This window comes from Sander lucioperca, chromosome 7, assembly GCF_008315115.2.
Source record: "Sander lucioperca isolate FBNREF2018 chromosome 7, SLUC_FBN_1.2, whole genome shotgun sequence".
In the NCBI taxonomy this organism is placed as follows: domain Eukaryota; kingdom Metazoa; phylum Chordata; class Actinopteri; order Perciformes; family Percidae; genus Sander; species Sander lucioperca.
In genome coordinates, this window is record NC_050179.1 from 18,607,413 (window position 1) to 18,622,510 (window position 15,098).

General features: G+C 39.5%; 1 protein-coding gene across 14 annotated transcripts in view; it reads right to left on the reverse strand.

Annotated features, from left to right (window-relative positions):
* Positions 1-15,098, reverse strand: part of ppip5k1b (diphosphoinositol pentakisphosphate kinase 1b) — a 67,186-nt gene that overhangs the window by 17,477 nt on the left and 34,611 nt on the right. For 6 of the 14 annotated variants that reach the window (XR_004897845.1, XM_036003086.1, XM_036003085.1 and 3 more), the window contains exons 12-27: positions 14,651-14,726; positions 14,205-14,314; positions 14,050-14,100; positions 11,453-11,538; positions 10,841-10,966; positions 8,034-8,075; positions 6,915-7,036; positions 5,961-6,143; positions 5,503-5,644; positions 5,039-5,262; positions 4,231-4,358; positions 3,961-4,075; positions 2,585-2,692; positions 2,349-2,465; positions 1,269-1,409; positions 945-1,053 (exon numbers count right to left, since the gene is read on the reverse strand). Coding sequence is in view for 13 of the 14 variants with exons in the window: in XM_036003086.1 (XP_035858979.1) it covers positions 945-1,053; positions 1,269-1,409; positions 2,349-2,465; positions 2,585-2,692; positions 3,961-4,075; positions 4,231-4,358; positions 5,039-5,262; positions 5,503-5,644; positions 5,961-6,143; positions 6,915-7,036; positions 8,034-8,075; positions 10,841-10,966; positions 11,453-11,538; positions 14,050-14,100; positions 14,205-14,314; positions 14,651-14,726 (1,880 nt within the window). In the remaining variant the exon portion in view is untranslated. Of the gene's footprint in view, positions 1-944; positions 1,054-1,268; positions 1,410-2,348; positions 2,466-2,584; positions 2,693-3,960; positions 4,076-4,230; positions 4,359-5,038; positions 5,263-5,502; positions 5,645-5,960; positions 6,144-6,914; positions 7,037-8,033; positions 8,076-10,840; positions 10,967-11,452; positions 11,539-13,876; positions 13,901-14,049; positions 14,101-14,204; positions 14,315-14,650; positions 14,727-15,098 lie in introns of all 14 variants that reach the window. The other 8 variants (XM_036003080.1, XM_036003087.1, XM_036003083.1 and 5 more) reach the window with 5 other exon arrangements.

The window sequence follows — 15,098 nt, forward strand, 5'->3', positions numbered from 1 at the left end:
ATCTTTTGCTGCTATTACAATTTCTAGCATTATAACCATATTTTTTCTTTTGTTTTCAGGATTACAACCTGCATAAATATATCAAACAAGACACCTGTCACTGTCGCTGTCTGGTAACAACTAAATCTATTTTGAGTGTGTGTCATGTTTACACAAAAAATGCTTGAATTTTAAGTCTGCTGTTCATGTACATTATTGTACCAGGATGCAATGCACAAAAGAAATGGAGGAGCTTCTAACAACTGCAAAAAAATTAAATAAACTGATCTTGAAAAACAATATAACTGTATAAAATCTATTGCTTTCACATTGTCAGTTAGTATACAGTACAGACTACAGTCTACAATTAGTGTGCAGTATGGAATCAGGACACTGGTTATATTTCAAAGTTTGTTCTGCAATAATATATACTTCTTCAGAAGTTTGGTTTGTTTCCTGTACAGACCTCAGAAATACGAGATAAAAACACCTACAGTATGTCCCCTATGTTGTCACTTTATCACCCAGCAGGGATATCGATACGTCTCTAAACACTATGCGACACCAGAGATCCTGCAGTTGGCTGTGAATGTAAGTCTCCCCGCTGACCTCGCGCCTGCATAGTTTTGAGTCTGATCCTCTTTGGCTGCTGCTAAGCTACGCTAAGGTGGAAGCTGTGTGAATGTCAGAAAGAGAGACAGAGGGGAGGGGGGTGATGGAAAGAAAAGGGGGGAAGAAAAACACATAGAGAGAAATAACTGGAGACAGATAGAGATATGGAAAGGTGGGAGGGCAAGGAGAAGGGCTTGGGATGAGGGGAGGATCAGTGATGACAGCTGCAGATAAAATGTGATGTGAGGTCAGTTTGTCTTTTGGCATGAAGACACACACACACACACACACACACACACACACACACACACACACACACACACACACACACACACAAGAAACGAGGTGCCCACCTAGGCCACTGGCTGGTTTGATCTCAGGAGACTGGCGCGAACACGAGGGGAAGAGTCGGTGAGATGTGCAGCCTTTGGAGGACTGGGTGGGAGAGGTTTCAGAGAGGACCTGAGTGGAGCCATGGAGCACAGGGATTAAGACTATCAACTGCCAAAGTAAATCAGGGACCTGACGTCTCTCGTTGACTTAAAAAAAACTGCTCAACTAAAGAGAGGCTTGAACTACTATGTGGGAAAAGAAAAAGAAACACCCAGTCTGGTTGTATTATTATTAGCAGTACATCCTGCCTACTCCTGAAACACCAACACTAAAGGGTCTGGTACCTCCATGGAGCCCGTCTTGCGGTTGCGGATCATGGGGGACCTTCGCTGGATGTTGATTGCCTCAGAGAGGGGAAGTGCCTGATCTGGCTGGTCCTGGGAAAGGTCCTCCAGACTTCCTTGATTGGGCTTTTTGTCTTGATTCTGATTGATCAGAGAACCCAAGAAGGAAAATATAGATATATTCTTGTAAAAAAAAAAGAAATACCCCACTATTCATGGAAAGTACAGTAATGTCAGCTTTGGTTTTTGTAGACAATGACCAGCAGTCAGACACCTGCCTTCCAGAACCTAGAGTCTAGGTGGTATTGCACAAAGCAGGATTACTCAGTTAGCCAGGTTACTTCCAAAATAGCATGCAGCAACTTCTGTAAACATGTGTTAATAGCAATAATCAATACGTGACTTACAATGACCAATTGATACCTAATATATATATATATATATATATATATATATATATATATATATATATATATATATATTACAAATTTGAAACAATAAAAAACACAGCCAAATATTTTCACAGGTTAATTTCCTGGAATAGCAATGAGATCTAAACCTGTCCTAAAACAAAAGTGGCTGCCTGATGAATGCATTGCCTGGGCAGTAAGGATGAGAGAAAAAGGGGTGCAGGGCTGGTCAATTACAGTAGAGAAGCAATGGTAAAATAAAAAAATAATAATTCCTTTCCTCTTATGTCCCAAAATTGTTTGTAGTTTCACTAGTTAACTACACAAAAATGTCAAAAAAGTAATTAAACTATTTGAATCACTATGCAAATATGAATGTAGTTAAACTACCAACAAGCTACTGCAAAATGTAGTTAAACTACTGATTTAATTGCATGTAGTTTCCTACTCCCCAACACTGTAAAGGGCAGCCCACTAAAATACAGAAATGACATTTATCTCATTCCAGATAGAGAGCAATCTCATGATATGGAAAAAAAATGTTAATGGTACATAACCCTTATCAAAAATATCAATTGAAGGAAGTTTGGTGTACATTCTTCTATATGGGATTTGCTCTTTTTGAAAGAAATAAGTTTACAGACGTGAACTAAGTGACAGGTTCACATACCTCAGAGGAGGCTGGGCGGAAGCCGAAGCCAAGAGGTACATTCTCCTCATCTTCACACCCTTTGACTCCTGGACTGAAGTGAAGCTCGACATGGAAACGCTCCTCTGAGGAGGGCTCCTGCTCACGACACAGATAAAAAGACAAAAAGAAATGCATAAAACTGCAGTGGTAAGGCTGAAAGAATGTAAAAGAGCAAGACATGTGTGCTGCACAGTTATGCAGCTCTGCAAGCTGACCTTATTGTTGTCTTCATACAGCATAATGACTATCTGTGTCATGTAGTTGAGTTCATTTACAGCACTCAGGTAGTCCATGGCCTGTTTCCACTGCTGGTCCTTCTCATCCTGATACTCAAAAACATACATACTGTAAACACACGCAAACATCTCACACATAATAAATACACAAACACCTAAATCTAATTATACACCAGATAATATGGAAAATTAAATCATCACATGACCACGAAACAAAAGGTGTTGTGTTTAACATATAGAGAGACCTGTGTTCACAAACAATGATCTAATAATGTCCATAACCTTAATAATGATGTACAACAGAAGATATTAATCTAAAGGACTAGTCAATACAAATACTGTTATTGATGGGACACAGTCACCAATGTAGCTATATCAAATATATCATGTGCTATAGCAAATGTGTGTAAAAACAAATTAAAAAATAAATAACAAAAAAAATTAAATATACAATTATACTGAACAATTGCCCAGCTCATTGCTGTAGAGTAAGTTGTGTGTACAACCCAACAGTAGAGTAGCCTTTGTTGGCAAAGACAAGTAATCACACATAGCTTTTAAAGCTATAGTGTGTAGTTTCTGTCTCCCCCATGAGGAATTCTAAGTAATGACAACAACACTGTCACGCACCTCCCCACCCCTCCTCCATGAAGTAGCAAATAGCCAAGAAGGACACGGAGGATTAAAAAAAACATGATGGACTCTTCAGAAGAGGTAACTATCTTCACTCAAGCTTCTGTGCGGGAAAGTCGCCGGACGCCACAATCTTCTGAACATAGCCATACTGAGAAATACAGACGGAATTGTGTGGAGCTTTGTAGCAACTCATTTGGCAATGGCTTGAATGTAATGGACATCCATTAATATCAAAAAGTTACACACTAAAGCTTTAAGGAACTCATTGATAGAAATAATTGATAAAATGTGTCCTGAGTGGCCCCTCCTGGTCTTTAGTGAAGACTTAGTCTTGCATTGCCAGACGTATCTCCACAGCTCTGGAGTCTGGTCTGGCTACACTGCTTATCTATTCTGGGATAGGGGGAAAAAGCTCTGGCTTGTTTGTTTTTCTTTAAACCAATCACAGCCGTCCTGGGCGGCGCTAAGCCCCAGATGCAGCAATAGTGCCCTTGCAAAATAGATCGCGGAGGGACATCTCTCAGGCTTTATTTCAGCACTGTACATCAAGTGAGCCAGACTAGTAAAGACCGCAAGGACGTTTAGGAAGTAGAGAACATTTCTGATGTTGAATTTTTAAATCTACTCTTATTCTGGCAAATTATCATCAGCAGACACAGAAAGATGACATAGCATCACTACTAAAACAAAATGGTCAGAGATGTTAAAATCAGACATACATCCAGCAGTCCTCCATATCGGAAGACGCTGAGCAGGGAGTGGACGTGGCTCTCACTGGTGAAGTAGAGTCGTGTGCGGACATGACGGCCAGGAGACATTATGCCACGAGAATACCTGAACACCAGGGGACAAGAAATTACACGAAGCTTATCAGTCAACACAGCACCAGTGACCTCAAACATACTGTACACAAACTTTATACATTTGTGTTTTGCCTATATAAAAGTAAACATTTTTGTGTGCGCTTCAGTGGCGGCTTGTATTCTCACAGAGGGTGCAGCTTGTTAACAGCCTCGTCCTCATGGGTCCTCTGCAGGTCCAGCTGGATTTTTTTCATCAAAGGAACACAGTAAGCCTGAGCGATGTCCAGTTTCTCGTCTTTGGTGATGCCGTACTCCTGATATGGATGATATGAAAGAGAAAATAAAGCCCTTTGAACACTTTCATCCAGTTCTTTTTTATCTACTTACAGTATTAATGGCCATGAGGAGATGAAGTCTTATCTTAGAATATTTTGAGGCAGAAGGCAGTAAAACTTGCTGGACATCACAGGCTGAACACAGATAATTAGTGACACATTCACGCATGGAGAATGGGTATTCTGTGACATAAAATTATGCTGTGGAACTTCCAGAATTAATTCCCTTTTAATGAATATAGTGTTTCACTGTTGATGCTGTATTTTATGGCATACTTTATAGAATATTTTGATTTTCTCTGCTGAGTCACACTACCCTTTTTTGGTGCAACATTTTACAAGGGATCAACTAAGTTTGAGTTCATGCTCAAAGAGAAAAATAGTTGACAAGCGCAATAAATTTGTGAAATTATCTGCAAAAGGCCTTCTGGCACAATTTTCTAATGTGACCCATTTGTGAACATTCCTGACATTCCCCAACTCCTTCAGATCATTTAAGTACATGATTCAACTCTTTAAGTTCCCCCCTCTTGAAAACAACTCTTACAGTATAATATTACAATATAATTAGGTAGTAATGCAACATGTGTGCATGCCATCTTCTAGGCAGGTCCTGAGAACATCTAAAATGTGCTACAAAGCTAAATGACGCCTTTCACCTGTGGTATGACTATGTCAGCCAGGGCGCGGGACAGTCTGAACAGCTCCAGCGTGTCCTCCAGTCCAAGTGAGGCGTTGTGCTGCGAGTCGTATTTGATACAGTCGTAGATGTCCGGGATCTTGCTGATGTCGTAGCGGCCGTTCTTCATGCGAAAGTCTCTCTCCAGTTTGGACCAGCGCTGCAGCATCAGCTCCAACGTCTCGCTGTGGTAAAGCTGAAGGTCTGGGGAAAAACACAGGATGACTAACCTTTGTCTAAAAAGTAAGGTAATTGTCTCTGAGGATTATACTTATTTCACTACATAGCCACATTTAGTCCTTTTCTGCTTCTGTCTGATTCATGCAGACAAAAGGTTACACTAAATATCTCGGCTTTAACAAAGTTAAACATTTTGATCTTTTTTTCTCCAAATGCAGCTGAATATTTTTTCTTCTCTAAACAGGTACGGCAGGTTCACACTACCTGCAGACTTGGGGTCTTCCAGTCTCTTGCGGATCTGTGAATTCAGACTCTGGATGAGGGCGTACACCTTATCACAGGTTTTGACTGGATCCTGTATGACCTTCATTGAGTTCACCAGCGACGGGCTGCCAGTTGGTGCCAACTGGGACACAATGGGAACAGAAGGAAATAGATAACATGTTATACATAACATATCAATCAGTGTAGTTTGGAAGGACTTGAAAGAATTGCAGCCAATACATGCATGGGAAGGTTTTCTTTTGTTGCATTTTTGGGCAATAGGAGAAACTTGCATGACAATATTTCAAAAATTTTGTGGAAAAGTATATATGTTTCAAGAATGAAGACCTGTGAAGCAAGTCCAACTGTTTAACTGAACATGTAAACGCTTTCTGGCAAACACTGCACCATGCACCTTCTCAAATTAAGCCATTTTTTATATTTTCACTTTCACATACCTTCTGATAGTCGTCCTGTGTAAACTCCTGGCCCTTCTGCATGATTTCATGCAGCCTTGCCTTCACCTTCTGTTGGCAGTCAGTCAGAGAGTCGCTGTCGCTGTCCAGCAGTCCGTTCATGTTGGCACTCTTCACCATCTGAACCAGGATCGGAGTCAACTCCCCTTCTAGAGCCAGCAGACCCTGCAGAGAAACCAGAGAACTTGAACTGAATCATCGTGTGGCATTTCTACTTAATATCAGTCATGTGAGAGAAATACATACAATCCATGAGTAAAGAGTAAACTTGATATGTTTAAGTTATAATCAAGCTGAATCAGGGTTCTTCTGAATTTACCCCTCAGATAAACTGAGGGTCACTTTAAACCACAGATATAAAACAGTTGCTATGTTGCTGTTGTATATTTATGCCTTTAACCTTTTAAACGCCATTGTTCTTATGGTGGATCTGCAGCTTTTTAAAATGTGGTCTTCGAACCAATTAGTGAATTAATCGATTAGTTGATCAACATGAAATTAATGGTATTTATTTTGATAGTTGAAGAATTAAATGCCAAACATTTGCTTGTTCCAGCTTCTCAATGTACAGATTTTCTACATTTATTTGTCTTATGTGAACAAAATATTCTTGAACAAAACAAGCAGTTTACCAGAAATAATCACCAGAAAACAAAGATTTTTAGAATATTTGTTTGATGTGATTGATGTGTTTAATGTTTCATTTCATATTTTAACAAAACCATCCCCTAACTGCTAAATAACCCCTAAATATTAGGAATCACAGTAGTTATTTTTTCAACAAATGTATCACTTATATTTGGCATAGACACTAGTGGATCTCAAGCATCCAAAGAGATATTTTGTCCTCGAAACCTTAAAAATATTCTCATTTAATTGTTTAATCAGATCAGTTATACATTAGATATATTCTTTCAGGTACTAGGGCAGAGTTACCTTCGCGAAAGCAGCGGCTGTCATCTGCACCCTGCCTTCGTCAGAGGCGTAGATCTTCAGGTCGTGGCGGTAAGTGCTGTGCAGGCGCAGGAGGCCACAGCCTGGGAACCCAGCATAGTCACCTGGAAGATTGCACACAGAGTGGGACATCATAGTTAACTAGCTAATAATGTTCTCAATTAAGAAATGGCTGAGTCAGGGAGGTAGTTGAAAGAAAAGAGAAAAAAATTAATTGATTGTACCCAAAAGTACCAAGGATTTCCGTTAAAAATAGGCACACAGGCGATACACAGCACCTGTGCTGGTGCAACATCACTTTCAGTTCAAATGCATTGTCCTCAGAATGCTTTGTAAGCTTTTGAGATGGCTCATTTCACTTAAACTAGACTTAACTTGTTTGGTATAAGCTATGAATAAAATGAAGTGAAAGTGAAGTGAACAGATGTTGAGTAAACCCCAAAAATTACTGAAGACAGCCCCTGGAGAATACTTTAGATTACTTCTTGAAGAGAGACTATAAGTAGTGAGTATTTTTAACATACTGGATATACTTAAATTAATGTAGCTGTAGGATGTGGATGTATACCAATGCTACAGATCAAATCACACTGAAGCTTCATGCATTTTACATTTAGTGTACAGGCAAATAGTAGCCTGATGTTATACCATTTACTAACTTGGGTTATCATGCCTCGTTTAACAAGAAAGATCTGGGACGTTGGAAACGTACAACAGTTCTAGGCTCTAATTGAGGCTAAAGTAGACTGTCTTTCATCAACCAAAGAACAACATGCCAAGAACTCTTGAAAAAGAAATGCAGTAGAATTAGTGTGAGATGATCCGTGTTAGCTTACAACACCAAACTGCCGTCACTGTAGCTGCCTGTGTACGAATGTGTGACCAAAACACGTTTGCTGCGGTGGATCACCTCGAGAACACACAAATGATGATACAAACAATCCACAGCAATCTCAATGTGGGACAAACAGGACTAGTCGCCAGGTGAAATGAAACAAAATCATGATGAGATGAGAGATCAGAGCACGTTAGTGGACGGAGCGACAAATGCGCAGAATGAGAAAGGCGTGGAAGAGGGGTGATGTCCAGGAAACTTCTTACCAAAGTCAGGGGACTCACAGCCAGGGGACCGGCGGTTACCGGCTAGTAGTTTACACAGAGCAACAAGAGGTAAGAAGAGAAGAGCATAGTTAATAGATAAAACTTGTGGTGGAGAAAGAAGTATGAAAACAGTGGCCGGGATGAGAAAATAGTCTTCTTTTTATTAAAAAGAAGCAACTAAAAATCTACTTTCAGTTCTATTCTGTTTTTTTCTGTGCAGTTTGGGAGTTGTTTTGCATGCACTATAAAACAAAAAAGCATTAAGACGGAAAGCTTGAAAAGGGGTAACCTATGAATGCAATGGAGGTGTTGTTGCTCAGTTCAAAGCTCTGCAAAGTGATCGAGAGAGAAAAACTTGTAGGTAACATGCAGGTTTGTCTACCAACTCACTGTATTTCACTCTGGTTAAAGCGTCAGGGTTTGTAAGCATTAAAGAGTAACGCCACACTTAATTTTGCATGGCGGAAAAGCATTACTGCATTTGCATATCATGCACAAAACCCGACATAACAGTTGGGTGTCGTCAGGGGTGCTCAACTACACAGTATATAGTAGTATTTTGAGCCTGGGTATAGTTACTCTTTTAAATGTCATTATCCAATGATACCTTGACATACATACTGTAAAAGAAAATAGTTAGCAGTATTGTTAGTGCTAGCATTTCTCAAAATTAAAACATAATTTCTGTTCATGTCCTTCAGTTACTGATATAGAGACACTGTTTATCTGCTTCACGGTAGTTACTTTGACTTTAAAATGCAGGAACCTTTGCACCACGATGTAGAAACCTGGGTCATCAGCAGACCGGAGTTTGCTCAGTTGTCATGGAACTGTAGATGTTCAAACTTTATTCTGAGCACTTTTAGGACTTTGATTTAAGATTGTTTTGCCAACTTTCCAAGGTCATGAATAAACTGCCAAGCTCACATGTAGAAGTGTATTTAGATGCAGTTCCTCTAATGGCCACTAAAATAAACCACTGATTTAAGTGCTAAATTATTCTAATGTTGGTCTTGTGGTGATTTCAACAATGTTTGTTCCATTTAGAAGAAATTAAGGCCTAAAGAAGCAGATATTTAGCAATATGTTTGCAAGGTGTTTTAGGCTCCACCTGGTTTTCCCATTTAATATTTCCTAGTCCAAGACAGGCCGCTCTATAACCTATGTGTGACATTACGGATGCTACAGTATGTTTGTGTTTTTCTACAGTCACATTTTGGTCAATCATTTTTCAACCTGTTGCACATCTGCTGTAGTTACAACCTGTTAGCAGCCTCTTCCTGTTTTAATCTGTACAGTAATCCAACAGAGTCTCGTCAAAATCCATCATATCAAATTAATTACATCATAGCAATATACAATGTGTGTGACAGCGTAATGACTAAAAGTAAAAAGAAATGTTATATTTTGAACTGAGATTCAGACCTTTTTGAATGCATCAGTCTTCTCTATTATTGTCTATGATTTTAAGTGAAGGCAACAAGTCTCAAAGTGCTCATATTGTGCTTTTTGGATTTTTCCTTTTCCTTTATTGTGTTATATATCTTTTTTGTGAATGTAATAGGTTTGCAAAGTGAAAAAGCCCAAAGTCCTCCCCAAAGGGAGTTACCATCTCCCACAGAAAACACTGTTCACAAACTGCTCCAAACAGCTCTATTCTTCCGTGACAAACGCGTCATTTTGCATCACTTTGTAACACGCGTTATAATGCTGACCTAGCTGCAAGTGTGGCACGCCCTCAAACCAACCTAGTTAGAGCGGAAGTAGGAAGAGTTCAGATAGTTGTATCACCATGTCCAGGAGACAGTGCAGAATTAAAACATTACTAACTAACTAATTTGTTAACATTTAAATAACTTACCACCCTAAAATGTCGTGCTCCAGTCTAGGTGGTGATGCTTGTTCGGGTTGTTCTGCCTGTGTTTCGGGATCAGACTCGGGTTCAAACATGTACGGCTGAGCCGAAGCCTTGAGGCGGGTTTATTTTGGATCACACTAGCTTGCTTGTCAGGGCCCGCCCTACTCCGCTTCTGACTGGCTAGTAGTCCTTACCTAGGTACTGCGCATGTGCGACTCCCAACAAAGATGGAATAGAAATGAGATGTCTCACTCAGTAGCTAAAACGGCGAGCTCAACACACTAACAAATATGTTTGTTTTTTTTAAATTATACCATGTAAACCTATTCTGGTACAACCTCTTAATACAATTATGAACCTGAAAATGAGCATAATATGAGGTCTTTAAACATCTACGAAAGCAAATGATGAATGGTACAAAAAAGCCCCACACCCAGTAGCTGCGGTAAGTCTGAAAATGTGGCGTGTGTTGGTAGGACAGACAATGTGCAGTCTTGACTGTGTTATAAAGTAATTTGATAATGTTAATGTCTAATGTCTATGTCAGTTTTTGCCTATATTTGTGTGAGCGTGTGTATGTTTGTAGGTATGTGTTTGCTTCCTTGTGGGCATGTGTGCAACTGTACATAAAACTCCCATCTCATGGAAGTTGGAGAGGTGAATTTCACACAGGGAAAGTCAGGGAATTGGATCCAATACTTTTAGGAAACCAGAAAGGATATGGGAATTTCATAAATAGTTCAAATGAAAAGAAAATACCAGAATGTCTTCTATAACATGTTATTTAAGCTATTTCTTCCACAATAGCCCAACTGTACTAGAAATGTTTCCTCTGACACAAAATACAAATAAAACATTACTACCATAGAATAACTTAATTTACATCAGAGCCTAAGTAGAAGGATCATTCATAAGTACATCTATTAGCTAATGTGAGTCCAGTGGGTACCTTGACCTCCAGGGTACATGCAGCGAAAGGCCCTGCCCAGCTCCTCAGCCTGAACCCGGCCTGCAGGCGTCAGCTCCCCGCCCCACTTCAACACCAGCAGCAGAGATGGGCCGTCCTTCTTAGAATCTGAAAAACAGCAGCGTATTGTTATTCATATCAGTAATAACTATACAAACATGCAAATTTTTTTTAAAAGAGACCCAAATATTGGGTAATAATAAAGCAGTATTTCAGTCAGTGGGAATAGCGCTACACCCCCTATATGTAAAATATAAACAGGGTATTTTCACATAAGGTTCCGGCCTATTTCAGCTTCTCTTCCCTAATTTAGCACTTTGTATTTGCTAAAATGTTTTATCGTTTAAAATCTCTAAACTTCCCCAGCTGCATCAAAATAACTCACATTAGTCATTTTTATTAAAATATGAATTTAAAAAGAAGTGATTTCTCTAACTAGCATTACATTTGCAGGCCTCCTTTATTCTGTAATCACAGGAGTATCATCTGTTTACATGTGAGCTCGCCTAACCCTGTTCACACACCACACAATATACACACTCACAGTTCAAAAAGAGCTACCCATGAATATAAACACTACTTGTGCGTTTGTACCTTCTTCTTCGCTGGATGCTTTAGGTTGGCCGTTACGCAGGTAGGTCAGCTGAACTTTCCTGTTGATGCCTGAGAAATGACCGTACCTGGAAGAGACAGAACACACACACACACACACACACACACACACACACAAAGCAGACACAAAACATTTGATATGCACACAGACAGACAGACAGACAGACAGACAGACAGACAGTTAGTACACACAGATAGAAAGAAGAAAGACAGAAAGAATATACAGTATCCCATCTTAAAGAATTTAGTTTAAATATTAAACAGCACACATCTGACTTCTATTCCAACAAAAGCTTAAAGAGAACAGAACAAGGCAACAACATTTTCAAAGATGGTACAGTGATCATACACACAACTGTACCAGTATTAGCAAATGGTTTAATGGTAATTCAATCATTCAGCAGGTACTTTGGATCAGCTAATGACCAGTTTGATCAGATTCAGTGTGTAATTGCTTACACGTGTGTGGGCGTGAGAACAAAAGAGGCAAAGAGAAAGTAAAAGCGTGTGTGACTGCTTCTAAAATGGTGCAAGGTGAAAATCAATGCCAATTTTAATTGTGTTGTTATTCCTAAAAAGTCACACACAGACACATATCAGGAGCCTCCACTTGCCCAGTGTACTGTGCTTTAGTAAGAATTTGGCACATCCTGTAGACTAATGATCACATAGTCTTCTCTTATAGAACAGGCAGCTGAGCGGACGTCTCAAAAAGCCACATGATGATGGACCCTAAACCAGGATTAATAACTGACAGCTGTTCAGATTCTCTGGCTTCCTGCCAAAGACTCACACTTTAGTGACGTAATTCTTGGTATTTGTTTGCATCTACTGGAGTATAAATTGGGTGGAGCTTACACTAAATCCTGCACTACACAAACTTACTCTCTCGTTCTGTCTCTCATACACACCTATTATTAATCAAGGAGGCATTTTACCCTAATTAACGTAAGCCCTCAGTTCGGAATGCACAGTACAATACTGCTTGTATGTGAAAGGTGTCGCTCACAGTGACAAAGCCACTCGCCTGTGTTGTTTTCCACAGCTCTACGGAGCGTTTCAGCCTCTTTCAGCTCGTTCTTTTGGTTTTTACAGTCCTAAACTTTATTGTTTTGGTTCACCTTCACCACTTTCATTCAGGCTGTTTTCAGCACAAAAAGGCTGCGATAAGCCCAGAGTACACTACCTGTTCAGCACCAAACAGCAGACTGACAAAGGTAGCGGCTAGCTGGTGAACACAGTGGAGCATTTAGCAGCTAGAGGCCAGTTGGTGGTCAGATGTGGTTGGAGTCCAAAACAGAGCTAAAAAGGTCTTTAAATATTGGACTTACATTCATCAGGTAGACAAAAACACAACTCCAGATAAATGCAAATGTTGCTTTGTATCTACAGGATGTGTAAATATGCAGCAGTTTGTTCACCATATGAAATTGTAAGGTAATATGTCAGCTGTTTCCGCCGCCCCGAAGTGCCAAAAAAAATTGTTATTGCAGGTTTAAACTATAGGCTTGTTTGTAGAAGCCTGTAGAAAGGTTTTGACAGAGAATGTCAACAGATTTGACACTAATACAGGAGTGCAATGTGTAGGAGTTTATTTGAAATTTACAACAAAAACTGTTAAAGCGTATTTGAAAGGGGTATACTGTGGGTTGAATCACTACTGCGGTGTATGAACTGGCAATAGAATGACGAACAGCACATCTTTCACTGAGGTGGATTACTCTTTAGTTGTAGTTTCAGTGGACTGTGTTGCAAACCCTGCCGTACCTTTTCATGAAATTTAAACCTTTTTTTTATACCTATTCACTTCAGAATATAAAAAATGATTTTTTTCTACTGCCGTTTTGAACCTTGCATTTCTTTCAAATTTGATCACCTTAGACTTCCATCTTACTTTTGTTGTTGCACTCATTCCAATTTATAAGGAAAAGAGCACCAGCAAATCACTTAAATGAGTATAAATGCTGATGGGAGGCAGAGGAAGGAAGACATTAGGAGATTTAGAGTCCAGCTGATATGTGGTGAGAACGGCATGCACACAAAGTAGCACAGAACACTCTGATTTACACACACATACAGAACACAGTGAAATCCTCAAGGACATTTGACTGTGTATGTGTCTGGTGTTAATGGCTAGAAATGAATGTATGTTAATAAAAATGATACACTCAGGGCACAGAACATTAGGAATACCTTTCAAATAATGACTCACATTTCTAATCTTGCACAAGCCATATCTAAACTTAACCACCTACTTTACCCTGTTTATACCCATAGACCTACTTGGTCTGTATCAAGATAGAGACCAGGTATTCCTAATATTTTGTACGCACAGTCTAAGTAGACTAAAGAAAAGGAGGGTGGTAAAACCTCATCCTTTAAAGTGAGAAGGGAGATGGTGCGTACTGAGTGTCATTCAAGCTGGATTCCCTTTTGGAGAAGAAGAAGGAGGGATGGGTGGGCAGGAGAAAAGAGAGAGAGGAAGGAAGAAAAGAGAAAGTAAAGAGTTAGAGACTCAAGAGGGATGGAGAGAATCAAGGTAAACATGTGTCTGTGAGTACAAGAAAAGTTGACTGAACCTTTGTCGAGTGTTGAAAGATGAAGCTAGTTTTGATGAGAGTGGGTGACTGCTGATAAATGATGACGACAGGAAACAGGAGGATGATGACTGATGTTGTGCGTTTGTGTGTTTATGAGAAGAGTGTGTGCTTGTTTGATGTGAGACGTCACTCACATCTCCAAGACTGTCTTGAGTTGCTCCAGTTTAGATTTCTTCTCCTCGATCTCGCAGTCGTTGTGCTCGACCAGTTCAACCAGCAGCAGGCGGGCGATATCCAGCACTTCCTGGAAACACAGAGACAGTTATTCTCAATTTAGTGCTTATCTTTAAAATTTACTTGGCACGCACGCACACACACACACACACACACACACACACACACACACACACACACACACACACTTGGATGAATGCAGTGTGTGTTTAGACAGCTGTGTTGGTATACATATTTACACAACAAAAACAACAATGGTTTGTGATCCATAACAATAATAATGAAGCTTGATATGCAAACATAACTGTGCTCTGAAACCCTTCATTATGCTGTAAAAGAACTCAGTCATAATCCGCCAAAAAAAAAAAGAAAAAAAAAAAGAAGGATCAAAATCAACCTCACTCACTTGTAGCTGTTTTGGCTTCTTCAGTTTTAGTTTTCCTGACTTGTAGCCTCCGTACTTCTCAAATAACTCAAAGAATCTGTGCAAGAAAAAAAAACACGAATAAAACAGTAGAATTAAGAGACAGTTACATTGGTTGAGGGCAACATCTTTAAAGTCAAACGTATTTGACATGTTGATTCATCTCAAAAAGAAGTAGGTAAAGAGAGACAGGCTGGTGCAGTTTTTTTTTATTCCCTTAGAAATTTGCAGCGGGGTGAAGATGAGAAGGCAGTTTATGCTGAAATATAATATAATATTGTAAATAAAGTACTAAATAGACTCCTAAATGCAGTTAGTGAGGACAGTAAATTCTGCATCTTAATCTTCTTATCCAGTATTTTGTAGTTACAGGAGGTACACTATGCAAGGATATCTTTCATTTTATTATGGATAATAAAACAAAACAATT